This window comes from Podarcis pityusensis, assembly GCF_964106645.2.
Source record: "Podarcis pityusensis genome assembly, chromosome: Z".
Lineage (NCBI taxonomy): Eukaryota > Metazoa > Chordata > Lepidosauria > Squamata > Lacertidae > Podarcis > Podarcis pityusensis.
The window spans coordinates 49,029,257-49,047,441 of NC_138044.1; the positions used below are offsets into that span (position 1 = coordinate 49,029,257).

General features: G+C 41.1%; 1 protein-coding gene across 2 annotated transcripts in view; it reads left to right on the top strand.

Moving 5' to 3' along the window:
* The window catches only part of STK26 (serine/threonine kinase 26), a gene marked incomplete at its 3' end in the record, with an annotated part of 50,698 nt that overhangs the window by 17,989 nt on the left and 14,524 nt on the right, over nucleotides 1-18,185 (top strand). For both annotated transcript variants that reach the window (XM_080990401.1, XM_080990400.1), the window contains exons 3-7: nucleotides 4,717-4,947; nucleotides 10,569-10,625; nucleotides 13,123-13,231; nucleotides 13,330-13,487; nucleotides 14,312-14,497. In XM_080990401.1, coding sequence (XP_080846527.1) covers nucleotides 4,717-4,947; nucleotides 10,569-10,625; nucleotides 13,123-13,231; nucleotides 13,330-13,487; nucleotides 14,312-14,497 — 741 coding nt within the window. The remainder of the gene's footprint in view (nucleotides 1-4,716; nucleotides 4,948-10,568; nucleotides 10,626-13,122; nucleotides 13,232-13,329; nucleotides 13,488-14,311; nucleotides 14,498-18,185) is intronic.

Sequence of the window (18,185 nt, forward strand, 5' to 3'; positions counted from 1 at the left end):
ACAGAATGATGAACCCCTGAATGTTAATCCTGCAAGTTACGAAGATGTTTGTTCGCTTTCACTCTTGGCTGCTGGGGATCATTGGCTTGAGTTCACACAGTTGAAAATGCCATGGGGAGCTGGAATAATTGAGGGCACTTTCCCTGCTATTTTGTCTCAAACAATGGGAGCACAAAAAGAATGGTCCTGCTAAACGCGGGAATGGGGAAGTGCAGGCAGGTCTCCTGCTAACATTGCTTCTGGCCATGTACAAACTGCCTGCTGCATTAGTTTCCATGGAGGCAGCATGCCGCTGAATGCCAGTTGCTGAGAACTGCAGGAGAGAAGAGTAATGTTGTGGTCAAGTTATGTTTGTAGGCTTCCCATGGGCCTGTGGTTGGCCGCTGTGAGAACAGGGTGGTGGGCTGGATGGATCCTTGTTCTGGTCCAGTAGGGTTCTGCTTATGTTCTTACGGAGGATTTTCAAAGTGACAGTATAGATATTGACTCTTCAGTACAAGTGCTGCTAATTTAGACAGTGAGTGCAGGATTATTTATTATTTTCAGAATTCTATCACTTCTTATTGTTTTGTTCAGAGTTCCTTGCCACTGAAAAAAGTATTTTTTTGTCATGGAACATGTGACATCAACTATCATGATGTTTTAGGGTTGCCATATTTTGAAGAGCAAAAAAAGAGGACACATTTGCCAACTTCTACTTTTAACTACAGAGCTCTTACAGCTATAGAAGCTGTGATAGATACATTGTTAGTAGCAATGTTCTTAACTTTCAACGTAATAATAATAATAATACATATTTCTCTCTCACTTGCCACATATGCCTTTGTGAACATAAGTGTGCACAGAACAATTTATTAAACTGTTTAACATGTATATTCCATTTATGAAAAACAGTGAGAAATTGGAGCGTGATGCATGAGGCTTTAAAAATTGTATTTATCTTTTGTAAAAAAATCTTGGATTAGTGTAAACAAAAAACCAAACAAAAAAAACCCAGGACATTTTGCCAAATTTAAAAAATCTGCCTGGACAGAAATTTTAATCCTGAAAAAGAGGACCTGTCCAGGAAAAAGCTCATGTTGCAACCAGACCTGAAAAAGAGGACAACCCTATGATGTTTGCACTATTAAGTCATACTCAGATGAGGCCTATTGAAATCAAGGTACTTAGGTCTATTGCGTTCAGGGGGTCTTCTGCTAGAATGGCTGGCTTCCCTTTTATCCCTCATAGTGTATTGAATAGCAAAGAGCATCACTGACACATAATGTTACGTTTTTGCTGGTTTATGTAATGGTTAAGGAAACAAGTCCTTGCTAAATGCTGGATTACTGAATTTGGTTATGTTTGCCTTTTTTATTTCAACTCAGATGATGTTTGCATACAGCTGCTAACAGTCTTTAAACAGATTTCTAAAGTGGGAGATTCTAAAAGTATATCTAGTTTTGGAAAAACCTACATTATTTCTAAACATCTACGAAACTGACACATGTTTCCTTGTAAACTTGAAAAGAAAAATCCCTGCTGGTTTCTTTATCTTTGAGAGGTGATTTTTTACAAGCATCTTGATTCTCCTCTTGCAGCAGTACCCTTGCCTTTTTCTGGGAGCATCCAGTCCTTGGGGTGGGGTACAGCTGGGGATGAAGAGTTAGAAGTGGAAAATTCCATGAGGCTTTAGAACAGTTTTAACGCTGAAGGAAATAGTCTATGCAATTATCAGCTGGTTTCTAAAGAGGAACAATTAGGCAAGCTGGGAATGTTGCACAACTGCTGCGGCTTGTACTAAAAAAAAAAGTACAAATTGGAACATGCTCCAGGTTCAGGCCTTGTTTGTAGTGCATAAGTTCCCTGGGCCTTTGCAATTCTGTATTTGCAAAGGGCTGAGTAAAGTTCCTGGGAAAGATAACTCCTGGGTTGCAAAATGTTACTGCCTAGCATCTATTAGCATAGCCAGTGTGATGGGATAGTGCTTAGGGCAGGGGTCAGCAAACTTTTTCAGCAGGGGGCCGGTCCACTCTCCCTCAGACCTTGTGGGGGGCCGGACTATATTTTTTTTTTGGGGGGGGGGGAGATGCAAGAGTACCATGAGCCCCAGTAGCTGCTTACCTGTGTCTTGTGAGCAGCAGGGGCTGGTGGCAACGGCGGAGGGACGATGAGCAGCGTGCAAAAGGGCTCCGGAGAGGGGCTGCTTAAAATGGCAGCCACTCGAGCGCTGCTGCTGCTGGCACCAACAAAGCCCAGCCCCCTTCCTCCTCTAGGCAGGGCGAGGAGAAGCCAGGAGGAGGGAGGGAGGAGGCGCCGCCGCTACTGCTGTGGGAGGGAGAGGGAAAGAATGCACGTGCGCTGGTGATCCACGCGGTGATTCCCAAACCATCCACAGGCTGGATCCAAAGGCAGTTGGGCCTAATCCGACCCATGAACTTTAGTTTGCCTACCCATGGCTTAGAATGTTAACCTGAGGCTAGGAGGACGAGGGTTCAAATCCCTATTCTTTGAAGGAAGGGCCAGTTAGAAATGTAACACGATGTAGCCTTCAACTGAGCTTTTTTAAGGGGAGGAAGCATTTTCAACCATTTGCATTATTTTTCCTTCATAGCATTTCCTATCCTCTCTCCTCCAGTAGGAAGAAACTATAGTCTAACGACAAAGCATTTGAACTGCATGGCTCAGGGACTCTAGTTCAACCCTGACATTTAAGATTAATAATACTAAAGGCTGCAATTATATTTTTAAGAGATTAAATACCAGTTTATTTAGAAGTAGTTTAGCAAGGGTTGGACATACTGCCATTAACAAATGACCTACAGTCATACCTCGGGTTAAATATGCTTCAAGTTGAGTGCTTTCGAGTTGCGCTCTGCGGCAACCCGGAAGTAACGGAGCGCGTTACTTCCTGGTTTTGCCGCTTGCGCAGACGCTCAAAATGACGTCACGCGCATGCACAGAAGCGGCGAAAAGCAACGCGCGCGTGTGCAGACACACCGTCACTAGATACGTTTACCTCTAGATGCGAACGGGGCTCCGGAACGGATCCCGTTCGTATCTAGAGGTACCGCTGTATCAGGTCCTTGTTACCATCAGTGCTCTTATTAGAAACCAAAAATAAATTCATAGCCAGCTGTGGGTTGATTGGTTATTTTGTGAATTTCATTGAAGATAACACTAATCTATTTTAACATTAATCTTAATAAAATCTTATTTTTTATTTAAACTAGAAAAACATGAGTTACCTAGCTAAATCTTACTTTTACATATATATCTTTTTCAATTTCTTCAAGGAGTTTAATGTGGCATTCATGGTTCTTAGCATACACACACTCCCCATTTTATCCTCATGACAACCGCGTGAGGCAAGTTAGGCTGAAAGCAGAAATTGGCCAAGTCACTCAGAGTTGGGACTGGGACCCTGGTCTTGTAGGTACCAATCCCATTCTCTAATCACTACACCATGCTGGCTCTTTTTTTGTTGGTTTTGCTGGAAATTACATAAATTGCTTTGACTGGGTTTTGTTTTTTTGAACCTCACAAAGACATGATGGGTGATTTTTCCATCTTATGTATGCATGTACTTTGTGGTTATCTATTGTTCACAGACAGAATTTTAATAAATCCCTCCTTTTGTAGACAATGATCACATGCCCCCAGTTAATGGTAGATTATTGCTGCTGTGACAATCTGAAGCTTTTCTTTTCATTATTATAACTTTCCTGAGTTGTTGCTAAGGTTCCTCACAATCCTTTCTAAAATACACAAATCTTTTGCTGATTTTCCTTCAGCAGGGTAGTGTCACAGCTGCAATTGGTGACTGTAATTAAAAAGACTATCTTTGAGGGATTCGGAAATCTGTGTGACTAATATCAGATAATGAAATTAGCAGTTCATGTTAATAAATGGAATTAGTAATTTACGCAGATTCTTGCCTCAATTACAAGACAGTTTTCTTGCTGTTGTGGTCAGAGAGAACTTTCCATCACTTTTCATTACCATTTCATTCTCCATCCCTTCAAGCTGTGTGAAATGTTACACAAAGATTAGGAGATCACACACACACTCGGCTTAGTTTAAAGAATTTGGGATTTATTTGGTGCTGAATGTCAGGGTGGACTTGCCAGTATTATGGCTGGGCAATGTTGAGTTTTCAACATCACGGTGTATTGCAGCCAAACATCGCGGTAAAAAACTGCATTGGCCCCAGCCAGCAAGGTGCTGGGTGAAACTGCCGTAGCTCTCATCATTGGGAGCTGAGGCGCTTTCCCCTTCCTGCCTTGTGGGCTGTGGCCGATACAGCTGGCCCAGCCTGCTGCTCAGCTGGGGGAGCCCCGAGTCCTCCACCCCTTGCACTCAACCGGCAGAGGACTTGGGGCTCCTTGGCCAGGCTTTGCTGGGGGCAGGGGAGCCAGCTAGGAGTCCTCCACTCACACACGGCTGGCAGGGAACCCGGGGCTCCTAGGCCAGGCACGGGAGGCAGAGGGAGGGGCTCAAGAGCTGTGACAGTTTCACCAGCGATAGACCACTGAGTGAAGCTGTCATTGCAGTCTCCCCCCCCCCCCCCCCCGGTCCTGGGTGATATATTGATAATATCGCCCAGTGCTAGTCAGTGTATCCCCCTTCTTTATTATAATTCCCTTGATATGAATTAAAATCCTCAGTCTTGGAGAGAGAAAAGGCAGAAACCTCACTCAGTATTTTCTTTTTGTGCCCTCCTCCCACTCCCTTCAGAACCATAGAGCTGACCCTGAGGAACTCTTCACAAAACTGGAACGTATTGGAAAAGGCTCATTTGGAGAAGTCTTCAAAGGAATTGATAATCGGACACAACAAGTGGTTGCTATAAAAATCATAGACCTGGAGGAGGCAGAAGATGAAATAGAAGACATCCAGCAAGAGATAACTGTGCTAAGCCAGTGTGACAGCCCTTACGTAACAAAGTACTATGGCTCCTATCTAAAGGTAATTCTTATGGTTGCTCCATGTCTACTGGAAAAATGCAATTCTTTTCTTTGAAAACAGCAAGATTAATGTTGTGAGATGCAGACCCATGGAATGCTATCAGATTTTTTTAAAAAAAATTAGTGTACCACATTTTGTGGGTGAAGGATAGAGTTTGAGTTCGGTCTGTTCGTATTGTGGTTCTGAAGTTTGCATTCCAAGGTCTTGGTGTGGTCAAAAATTGTAAAGACATTTCAACTCACACCTTCCAGTTGTTTGTCTGGCCAGTTGTCTTCTTTAGTTGTGCTTTTATTGATTTTAAAATACATTTAAAGCTTGGATTAAAAACCCAAAACAAACTAGCAATACTCTCTATTGATGGACTTTGAAACCAAATCATTTCACTCCCCTTGTTGGCATCTATCTGTCTCTGGAGACAATGGAGGAATGCACCTTCGGGGATAAAGTCAAAGAGTTGGAGATTTACAGCAGTTTTATTGCAGGTGGGGCAGAGGAAGAAGTCTGGTTTTGCTGCTACAGGTGCACCATCTCTTTTCTTCTCTCTGTGCTCCTCCCAGTGGCACTCCTCTTGTACCCTCAGTAATCCACAAGTTTTCAAAAATTCCCATTGTTTGCCAAGGTGTTGCTCTCCATGAAGATGCTGTGCATGGAGCAACAGATATGGGAAGGGATAGAGCGGACTGTGAGAAGATGAAGAGTTTCCCAAAGGGGTGATGTGGAATTAGAGAATATTAAGACAAAGAAGTGGGGTGGAAAGCTACCTGTCTGGTGTCTTTCTTTTTTAAAAAAAGTTTTTTAATGCTTTGTTCTCTCCTATCAAATCCATTCCCTCTTCCCCTCAGTTATTTTCATACATACAGTGGTACCTCGCAAGACGAATGCCCCGCAAGACAAAAAACGCGCAAGACGAAAGAGTTTTCCGTTTTTTGAGTCGTTCCGCAAGACGAATTTCCCTATGGGCTTGCTTCGCAAGACGAAACGTCTTGCGAGTTCTTGCGAGTTTGTTTCCTTTTTCTTAAAGCCGCTAAGCCGTTAATAGCCGCTAAGCCGCTAATAGCCGTGCTTCGCAAGACGAAAAAAACCGCAAGACGAAGAGACTCGCGGAACGGATTAATTTCGTCTTGCGAGGCACCACTGTACTTGTTTGAGCCTGAGATGTTTATCTTTCTGCGTAACACAGTTACCACTCTCTCAACCCCTTTCAGCACATACACAGATTTCTCTCTCTCTCTCTCTCTCTCTCTCTCTCTCTCTCTCTCTCTCTTCACACACACACACACACACACACACACACAAACACACACACCACTTCTCCTTATACAGCAGAAGCAAGCATCCTAAATAATTTTATTTCTTTTATGTAGGGAAGCAAACTGTATTTTAATTCTTTACCCTATTGCTGTGTGACTTCAGGAGTCTGCTCCTTTTTATTTCATTTATTCTCTAAAATAGCTACATCTCACTTTAAAGAAGACTGCTAAGAAAGATAAAGTTGAGGTAAAAGACTATTAAAATAAATTGGATACATTAAGCTAGTAAGACACAGCACCACTGCTAGAACAGCACATTCAGAATCACACTCAGTAGTAATCCAGTAGGCCCTCCGTAAAGGTTTTACAGAAGAACCGCATTCTCCCTGCTTGGCAGAAAGTGGGACTTTTCTGTGGAGATGTCTGGTGGTTGTTCTAGTGCCTAAGCTAGAAGAGAAGAAGCCATTTCATCCTCAAGGGAGAATTGGATCATTGGCATGCCAGCAAAAATGTCCTCATTAACACACTGCACTTGGGTGTGCGTGCCTGTGGGAAGAGGGTAATCTGTTCTGCCTTCCCTGGTCCTGCCCCCAGTTAGGATCAGACATTTCAACTAATGCAACAAATTGCATTTCCTCAATGGCCGTATTTTTAAAATAGCAAACCATGTTTCCATACTAAAAAAAATAAAATGTAAAACTGTTATGAAAAATCAGTCAGTGACTTTAGGGAGCTTATGACTGGTATTCTGTGTGGTTTCACAAGTACTTATAACATGCAGAAAAGTCAAACATACGATATTGAACAGAAACATCACAGCACAATCTTACCACAAATTGCCAAGTTTCTACAGACCAGGACACTTTGGCAGGAATTACAATGGAAATATTTTTTTAACCCTAATGTCAGATGACCCAACTTCAAAAGAAATAATTGGGACCACGTTCTTAAATGTGTTTCTGATTCCTTTAGATCTTTGCAGCCTGTCTTGAAGTCCAGTGAGGTTGCAAGCAAAGATACCTGCTGAAAGTGGCAAGTCTTGCTTTGGGCAGAGATCAACTGCACTTCAGAGTTCCCAGTTGGGAACTGTGTAGCACAGCAGATCTCAGCAGGGTTTGCTGTAAGCGCCAGCCACCTAATTGGTGCTTATAGCAAGGCCCTTCAAGGGCAGATCTTTCACACTGCCAACCTCAATTCAAGTTGGTGATTTAAAGGAGGAATTGAGCACATTTAGTATGTGCTCATTTTTCAATTTAGCCATGACTTGGAATGTTTCTGCACCTGACATTAGGTATTAGGTGTGAGGAAAGTGGCCATGGTTTGTGCAAAACTGCCTGGCAGGCTAAACTCTCAGACTTGATGGACCTAATTAGGTCCCTGGGCTGGAGATTCCATGTCCCTGCTCTAACACATCATAATTTTAACCAAAAAATTGTTCAAAATTCAATAATTAAGCGCTGTCCTCTGCTCTGTATACAGGCTATACTTTCTTGTCCTGTAGTAACTTCCAAGGAGTGTTCTTGGATGCCTAGGTGAAAACTATACACATTCAGCTACAGTTTATAGTAGAGACTTCACTGAGGCATTCTTGGAAAAGCAGTACTTATTTTGGCTCTGCAAGCAGATTGCCCTCAAACCATCCAAAGGTATCTGTGTGGCCCACACAGTGTTAGCCTGAGAATGAGTTCTCATTGCAGGTTTTTCTTCCTAGCACAGTTGGGCTTTGTGAAAAGTGCTAAAAGTAGCAAATGCCTTCCCTCTTAATTCTGACCATTGGAACAAGCCTTCATAGTATAAATACAGTCTCTAATCCTTCATGATTCTCAACAAACTGTGCTCTATTCAGTGCTGGACATGGAGTATGGCTGCCCTGCCCCTTTATTTGCTTGTTCAATTACATCCGTATTTCGTGTGCATTCAGAAAATTGAACTGGGCTAAAATTCAGCCTTAGATGGAAATAAATTGCTGACAAATCTTTTGTCTGACGTTCTTGTGGAGAGGCTATTGCCTCTTATCAGTTAATTTCCTTCATTTGAAGCCCTTAACTATGCTGATAGCTCTGAGTATCTGTAACTAATAATTGAAATGTTTGATTAAGACCAGTTATATTTGTTCTAAAATCTATATTCTGCTTGTGTATGAAGGAGATGATCAAATGTTGATTTAGTAGCATGTGTTATCATTGTTTTTTATTTTGCTAATAGCTGCCCTTTTTTTTTTTTTTTGGTAAATATCACATGGCTATGTTGGTAATACTGTTTATGTAATTCATGTCATGAGCAGAATTAATATGACAATTTGTTTATGGTCTTTATTATTAAAAATAGACCTCAAATAATACTTTAAAAATCAGACCAGGATTATTCGTTTTCTCTCCCTCCCTCCCTCCCTCTCTGTCTCTCTTCTCTCTCCACGTGCACATAGGCACACATACATATAAAAAGTGTTTTTTGAGGGTTGTGTGTATATATATTTTGCTCTTGAAATGCCAGTTAATAAAATAGTCTCAACAATTCCAATTGTAAACCCACTTATTAGAAGGTAAATCCAAGTGAGCTCAGTGGAACTTGTTAATGACAATACTGTTAGGATCCTTTATAAGTGGAATGCAGTTCACCTGTTTTCCATGTAGCATTTTCCAGATTCATTACAACAGCCAAATATATAATATTGATGCCAGAGAACGAAACAGTTCAAAATAAGTGGAGGAAGTCTTCTGTTAAAAAGAAGAAGCATACTTTCACATTATAGCATTTTCACCTGGAAATGGTTAACTGACAGTCTCATAGCTGTATAAATAGCCCATTTGGTTCAGATGCAAATATCTTGAGTGGTAAAACTTTGTCATTGGAGCAGTATTTGAAGAGATTAAAATACCTTTCTTCAGGATTAGTTAGTATTCACAGTTCATCATGCAAGCTTTTCAGATGCACTTTTTTCTCTCAGGATGGATGATCAGGTGGTACAAAGGGAAAATGGAATGGTGGCTCTAACTCTGTTTTTATTGATAGATGTTCCACTCTTATGCTAAGATTATCACTGTACAGTCATACCTTGACTCCCGAACGCCGCAAACCCGGAAGTGATTGTTCTGGTTTGCGAACGTTTTTTTGGAACCCAAACATCCAACGGGGCTTCCACAGCTTCTGATTAGCTGCAGGAGCTTCCTGCAGCCAACCAGAAGCTTCGATTTGGTTTCTGAATGTTTTGGAAGTTGAACAGACTTCCAGAACGGATTCCGTTCGACTTCCAAGGTACGGCTGTATAGTATAACTATAAAACCAAATGAAATAAAGGAGACCCACAACTTACATGGGGGTTTCAGGGATAGTGCATAAAGCCAAAATCATATTTAGTCAAAACACATTGGGTGCAATGCCTGGTATGGCCACTGAAGTTTTTTCGCCCAGATGCCCACCCTCTTTCTGCTCCCCCTTTTTACATTTTTAAAAGCTGAACGTGCACAAGTTAAATGTGCGTATATTTGCGGTCTGTTGTGTTATAAAAGTAGAAAAATAACTAACAGCCAATTTGTAAAAGCAATTACAGATAAAATATAATAAAGCCAACAATTAAAAGACAAAATAAAAATTAGGTGTGTGGTTTTTTGTTTTGTTTTGTTTTGTTTTGTCATACCCTAAATCGTAAACCAGCACCTTCAACAAAACCCAGAAGCAAATAGGAAGCCAGTTGACCTGACAGAATAGTGAGCATGAAACAAAAATCTGGCTACCATATTTTGGATCACAGAGAGTGCATTACAATAATCCATAATGAAAGTAAACAAAACTTAGATGACTGGGGCAGGTTCCACCTTCTGTGGCAAAGGCTACAGTAGATCTATCAGCCAAAGGATGCCACCATTCTGAGCATTGGAGGAATGCAGTGGGATCAAGAATAACATCCAGTATTTCCAAAGAGTGCTTCTTTGCCTTGTGATATGATCTCAAGTCAGAGAGAGCATTGCTTCAACAAAGTTCTAGCCTAATTAAACCAGCAACAGCTTCATCCCTTGTCACCACACTGGGCATTGCATTTCTAAAATAATCTGCAAACAAGGGCTTACTGCCATGTCCTTACTCAAACATAGATACTGTTTAAAACAAAAAACCTTATTTTAACAACAGTTATTGGTTCAGTAATCTTAACACTATTTTTACAAAGGTCCTGCATTAGCAAAATATGAAGAGCCATTGAATCAGAATATTCTACTATCTGCATATAGCACCTTCCTTTAGGTACTGTGTGGACTGCCACGCTGTGGTCTTTATAACTGATCCTTCTACCCAACAGTTCATTGAAATGATGAAGTGAGCTGATCTACTAATCTCTTTTGAAAAGCCTAACACTTTATCTGCATTCATTTTTAGGGCACAAAGTTATGGATAATCATGGAATACTTAGGTGGGGGATCAGCACTGGATCTGGTAAGTGTCTTCTAATGGTTTGTGCCTTGTTCATTTTCTAGTTAGCTTCTGCATTCTTACTTATTACTAAAATTTGTATGCTACTTTTCCATGTAAAAATGCTCAAAAGTAGCTCATTTCAAAGCAACAAGAATGCAACTCAGTACATCATTACAATAACAATCAAATATGGGTAAAGCAATTCAAAGTACAGTGGTACCTCGGGTTAAGTACTTAATTCATTTCAGAGGTCCGTTCTTAACCTGAAACTGTTCTTAACCTGAAGCACCACTTTAGCTAATGGGGCCTACCGCTGCCGCCGCACCGCTGGAGCACGATTTCTGTTCTCATCCTGAAGCAAAGTTCTTAACCCGAGGTACTATTTCTGGGTTAGCGGAGTCTGTAACCTGAAGCATATGTAACCCGAGGTACCACTGTATAACAGCAATCCAGTGATCTTGTAATAACATTCTTAATATTCAGAGTGTGACTTCTTTCTTTTTATAATTTATGAGTTGATAGTTTTTGAAGTTTTTTCAGTGAACATACTTCCTTTTTCAAGAAGTTTAAATATCCATGTCAAGGAATAGGTTTCAAGTGTAATTTATGACAGAAGTTATCATTAAATTTAATTCACAGTTCTGAAATCTCAACACTGAAGCCAGATCATCTCCTTAATATGCTAATGTTCAGAGCATTATGTAACTTTTCTGTAGATCATTCCCTCCTCCAAGAAGGGGACATGTCATTTTGTAACTGCTTTGTGTAAATTGCCAGTTGCACTTATAGTAGTCGTCATTGTTGTTGTAGTAGTAGTAGTAGTAGTAGTAGTAATAGGACTCTTGTCAGTTAGGCAATGGTTCCTTCTACTTGCAGTTGGTGTACTGAAGCTCAGAGGATTTTGACTGAAGCTACCAAATGACTCAGTGTCTGGGCATGGCCTGGGATTCCCTGATCCAACTCAAACATTTTTTTTCTGTGGAGAGAAGCTGGCTGTCTTGTGGCACAATGCTCCTCTTGGTGCAATGACTACAGTGTTCCTTTATGTCTAGTTGTAGATGAGTTTGAGTTCAGGTTGTCTACCTTGTGTCTTAAAAAACAATATATTACCAAAAAGTGTACCACACCTTCTACTTTTCAGTATGAGGAAGATTTGTTGCTGTCAAAACACAAGTTTCATTAATAAACTGAAAGGTGAGATGTTTTACCAGTTTTGAATACACAGAAATGTTTTTCTTGGAAGCAGATTCCAGGAGTGTGCTATGGAAGCAAAAGCATGGTTAATATTCAATGTTGAAACTGACCTGGTTTTTCCATTTTTGGCAGTTTAAATTTAAGCCATGAAAGGGCCCTTTACTTATGACAAACACAGTGTTCACGACGGATGCAGCCTAGGAGGGACTAAAAAAGCAAAGCGCTTTGGGTGGTGATGTGTGGTTTTCCCCTATCCCCCAGTCCAGCTCCACCACAGCCCTATATAAGAGACCCACCCTTTTCCTGTAAGATAATGCTGCTCAGTGTTTATGCTTATGAGATCCTGAAATATTATTAACATTGAGCAACATGACATTTTTGCAAGCTCTGTACAAACTGTGCCTTAATCCCACTAGAATTTCAACAGCATAGAATTACAAGTGGTCTCTGCACATAAGTAGCACTCAGTTCAACCCTAACAGCCACCTTCTGATTTTCTCAGCTGGAATTTGGAAAGGTAAGAAAAGCCTTGCTGTTCGCTGAGTTTTGGGGCAGTTGTCCACTAGGGACAATGGAACAGATTTTTGAGGGCTATGGTTCATATACACACAAATCCATGTATGTTGATTGCTATAGCTCTAAACACTGACTAAAGCATGACATGGTAAATGGCCCACAATTCAGATCACTTCACCTCAAACAGCGCATTACAGCCTGATGAAGGGCAGAATGGAAATGGAAACAAACAGTAAACAGAATTTGACTTGTGTTCGGCTGCAGATCCTCAAGTGATGTATTAGAGAGTGATAATAGTGCAAATCAGCCCTAGTTTGTGGCTCACAGTCTTATGAACCTCTTACCTAAATCCTCACAGCTGTTGTACTGTACAGTATATTACTGCCAATGGAGGCAGTTGCCCATACATAGTGTAGTTTAATAGTGAGCCCTGGTCTCCTTTGCAGGAAGGTGTTGGGGTATAAATCTAATAAATTAAATTATTACTATTCTGTGAGGTGGGATGTATTTTTTGGGCAGGTAATACCATGGTTCTGTGTTCTTGCCATCTTCTCTAAAAGGCCATATTAGTCAAAGCTTCTCAGGAAAGTAAAACCTTCCTAAAGTTTGCCTGACAATGTTTTCAAGTTACTTGTGTTACTCTTCCAAGTTTATGAATTTATACAGTGTCTGTTGTGGAACATTCGTGTTTGAACCTTTTCCTGCAAATCTTTAAAAAAAGAAAAATGACATTTCAAATAACTGTTAACAAACAGTGGATGCCAGGGTTTATGCTTTATTTGAATTATGCTTTGTTTCCTTCCCAAAGCTCCGTGCTGGCCCATTCGATGAGTTCCAGATTGCTACGATGCTCAAGGAAATACTGAAAGGGCTTGACTACCTACATTCAGAGAAGAAAATTCACAGAGATATAAAGGGTGTGTATAAATTTAAATAAATGCAGAGCCCATATCCCTTCAAGCAATAGTTCTTTCTGCTTTTTAATTAGTTTTTTCTGCTTTCTCCTCCTCTCAAGCTGCCAACGTGTTATTGTCAGAGCAAGGAGATGTGAAACTTGCGGATTTTGGAGTTGCAGGGCAACTGACTGATACACAGATTAAAAGGAACACCTTTGTAGGCACGCCATTTTGGATGGCACCAGAAGTGATTCAGCAATCAGCCTATGATTCAAAAGTGAGTTCTTTGAAATTGGTTTGTGCTTAGAAGTGATGTGTTCATTTTGTGCAAGACATTTGGAGATTTTCAGAACTGCAGTCTTGCCACAGAATGTATGGTATGCCTCCAAATGCGTAATTCTTATAGCTATAGGACAGCTTGAGAATGTGTATTAACGATCAAAGAGCAAGTTTCTAGCACTAGTGATTATAGCCCAGAACTGTGTGGACTGTACAAACCAGGAGGGGCCTTCATGAGCTTCCAAGCACTAAAGGAGCATTAGTACTTATTTCCACTGACTTTTGTCCTCCTGTGTTCATTGAGCTTCAGTCGTCTCCTGACTATGCTCAGAACTCTACTAAGCTCTCCTCCGAAAGCCTAAGCAAATCTGTTACCAGAAGGATGGTATGTACTAAGGGTTCTCAGGCTGCAGAGCAACAAGACACTCCTCTTCTTTCACTGCAACTTCCTGAGTTTTCTGGGCTTCCTGTTAAGCTCTTTTCAACGCAGCACAATCACACCCAACTGTTCTTTCCCCTCCCTCCTGAGTGAGCACTTCCACAACTTGTCGTCAGCTTGACCCACAAAGGATATTGAAAGCTGAACAATTAGCACTTGCTCTTGAAGGAATATACTTGCTCCATGCAGATAGACATTTATTCAGTGTTGCTGTGTTATATCTTTGGAGCACAAGGATCCTATTTGTGTGTGCATGTGTGTTTTGCATCAGTTCAGTTTTAAAGCCTATGATTGGGGAAACAAAGTTTCTGCTACCAGTTTACTGTTCAAGATAGCTAGTGCTGTACAAATATGATACTATTATCTTTCCTCTTTCCCTGCAGGCTGATATTTGGTCATTGGGAATCACAGCTATTGAACTGGCCAAAGGAGAGCCTCCGAACTCAGACATGCATCCAATGAGAGTTCTCTTTCTCATTCCCAAAAACAACCCTCCAACCCTAATAGGGGACTTCAGCAAACCCTTTAAAGAATTTATTGATGCATGTCTGAATAAGGACCCGACATTTGTAAGTGTTAACATTTCACTTCTTCAACATTAGGAAACTTGGGTGCTTGCAGTATTGTTTGTTATGCAAAAGAAAAGGCAGAGAAAAGTGCTGCAGGCTTTTTTAAAAAAAATGTTGTTTAAACTTTTCAGTATACAGTACAATGAAAAACTAATCTAAATAAAAATAAAAAAACAACAACTAAGGAAAAGGGGAGAGGTAACAAAGCCCTCTATCTGAGGTTGATCTTAACCCTTGTCTCACACAAAAGGGGGGGGGGTGGACCCTCTCAGCTCTCACCTGGGAGCTTTCTTTTCTTCTCCCAGACTCCTTCCCTGGGAGATCTTACCTTGCCTTGCCTGCCTCTCATACAGGGTCTTTCACTTTCCATCCATCACCTTCCTATGTGTACCCTCACTAACCTAGAGTAAAGGTAAAGGACCCCTGACAGTTAAGTCCAATCACAAATGACTCTGGGGTTGCGGCACTCATCTTGCTTTACTGGCCGTGGGAGCCGACGTTTGTCCACAGACCGTTTTTGTGGGTCATGTGGCCAGCATGACTAAGCTGCATCTTGCAAAACCAGAGCAGTGCATGGAAACTATGTTTGCTTTCCCGCCACAGTGGTACCTATTTATCTGCTTGCACTGTGTGCTTTCGAACTGCTAGGTTGGTAGGAGCTGGGACCGAGCAACAGGAGCTCACCCTGTCACGGGGATTCGAACCGCCGACCTTCTGATCGGCAGGCCCTAGGCTCAGTGGCTTAGACCACAGCGCCACCCGCATCCCCTAACCTAGAGTAGAGGACATCAAAAACCAAAACATAGCACAACATAAGCAAGAGTAAAATAGATAGAAGAAGGAAGAAAAAGAGAAAACACTGGAAATAAATATAAAAAAATAGAGAGAAATAAATAAAGAGGACTTCAGATTCTTCGTCTGTCAATTATGTATATTAAAAGAGTTCAAAATTTTCAAAGTGTTCAGGATGGTATCCAGCTGTATTCCAGGGTAATATCCAGCTGTTCTTCAACCTGCTTATTGACGTTTTCCCAATCTTCAACCCCAGGCATCTCAAGTTCATTCATTTTCCTTTTCATGCAAAAAGTCCAAAAGTGGCTCTACAGTTATTATCACTAAATGTCAAGAATAGTCTTCCTCCAGTCTGGTATGACAGCTTTTATCTCCAAGAAATTCCAATATCTATTATTAGAATAATAACCCATAGTTATTTATTTGATGTATATTCATTAATATACAGCCAGTTCCATATTCATCCAGTTCCAGATCTTCTGATCCCATTTCCTGTTGGCCATGATTTCCTGTCCTAAATTAGGAAAAGGGAAAAAAAGTTCCTTCCATTTCTGTTTCTTCCATTCTTTTTTAAGAAGAATCACCAGAGGCTTAATGGCTTTTTCCTCTGAATTCACTCCAACTTGTACACAGGATCCTTTCTCTTTCGGCTCCATCTTTGCCATCTCAAGATGTTTCTTGATATTGCTTATCAATGGTTTCATTCCACTTCTCCAGCATCACAACTCCATTGTTTGTCTGTTTCAGTCCTTCAGACACCTATGTGGAAGTTCTTTCATTTCATCATATGCTGCTTCCCACTTTACCATTCCACTCTCACGTTCAGGCAGATCTTTATCAGTATCCCCCTCTCCCCTAAGGTCCTGTGTATTCTTTGGTCTGATCGTTCTCTCCTTTTTCGTTCAAGATTTTATGCATCTCAGTTCTAAGGTCTTTTAGTTGCTCATCCAATAATTGCTGCATGATACAACAGTCATTGCAGGGGTTCAACAGTCTCTTTGCCACATTTGGTTCAGTTAGTCTTCATGTTAAGTCTCTGCCTTGAAAACTTGTTACAGATAGGTAGCCGTGTTGGTCTGCCATAGTCAAAATAAAAAAATCCTTCCAGTAGCACCTTTAAGACCAACTAAGTTAGTTCTTGGTATGAGCTTTCGTGTGCAAGCACACTTCTTCAGATACACTGAAACAGAAGTTGCCAGATCCTTCTATATAGTGAGAAGGTGGGGAGGGGTATTACTCAGAAGGGTGGTGGGAATGGGAGATAGCTGAGATGAGCCTGCTGACGACTCTTAACGACTGTAATAGGTCTTACAGGAAAAGGCAAGGGGTGAGAAGGTGAGAAATAGCTTAGTCATGTATAATGGGATAAGAATCCAATGTCTTTGTTCAAACCAGGTGTCTCCATGGTTTTAAGTTTGGTAATGAGTTGCAATTCAGCAGTTTCTCTTTCCAGTCTATTTCTGAAATTCCTTTGTAGTAAAACAGCTACTTTGAGATCTTGTATAGAATGTCCTGGGAGATTGAAGTGTTCTCCTACTGGTTTCTCTGTTTTGTGATTCTTGATGTCAGATTTATGTCCATTTATTCTTTGGCGTAAGGTTTGGCCTGTTTGTCCAATATAGAGAGCTGAAGGACACTGTTGGCATTTGATGCCATACACAATGTTAGATGATGAGCAATTGAATAGTCCCGGGATGGTATGTGTGATGTTGTTGGGGCCAGTAATGGTGTTGTCCGGGTGTATGTGGCAGCAAAGTTGGCATCTGGGTTTATTGCAGGCTCTGGTGCCAGTGTCCGTGTTAAGTCTGGTTGTAGTATTATTGTGGGTTAGGAGTTGTTTAAGATTGGGTGGCTGTCTGTAGGCAATGAAAGGTCTTCCTCCCAGAGCTTGAGAAAGAGAACTGTCATTGTCCAGGAGAGGTTGTAGATCTCTGATGATGCGTTGTACTGTTTTAACTTGGGAGCTGTATGTGATGACTAGAGGTGTTCTGTTATTTTCTTTTTTGGGTCTGTCTTGCAGCAAGTTCTCTCTGGGTATAAGTCTGGCTCTGTTGATCTGTTGTCTAACTTCATCTGCTGGGTATTTTAGTTCTGAAAAGGTTTGCTGTAGATCTCTTAGGTGGGAGTCTCTGTCTGTAGAATTGGAACAGATGCGGCTGTAACGTAGTGCCTGGCTATATACAATGGACTGTTTGGTATGTTTGGGATGGTAGCTAGAGGCATGTAGATATGTTTGTCGGTCAGTTGGTTTACGGTATAAGGTGGTGTCTATGCGCCCATCCTGTATTTTTATAGTAGTGTCCAAAAAATGTATTTCTTGCATAGATTGATTCATTGTAAGGTTGATTGTGGGGTGAAAATCATTAAATTTCTGGTGAAAGGTGTCCAGGGTCTGTTGACCATGTGTCCAGATGATAAAAATATCGTCAATGTATCGTAGGTACAAGAGAGGTTTGAGTGGGTAGGAGTTTAGGAAACGTTGTTCTAAATCTGCCATGAAGATGTTGGCATACTGTGGGGCCATGCGGGTGCCCATTGCTGTGCCGCTGATCTGAAGGAACAGGTCATCACCGAATTTGAAGTTGTTGTGGGTAAGGACAAATTGGCAGAGTTTGGTGGCAAGGTCCGCTGTGGTTTTATCTGAAATGGTGTTCCTTATAGCTTGTAAACCATCGTTGTGTGGGATGTTGGTATACAGAGATTCCACATCCATAGTAGCTAGTATAGTATTGTTGGGAAGATTATTTAAAGATTGTATTTTCCTCAGAAAATCTGTGGTGTCACGTACATAGCTGGGAGCACTGATGGCATATGGTTTCAGAACAGAGTCCATATAACCGGAGACACCCACTGTAATAGTGTTACAAAATTTCACTATTACAGTGGGTGTCTCCGG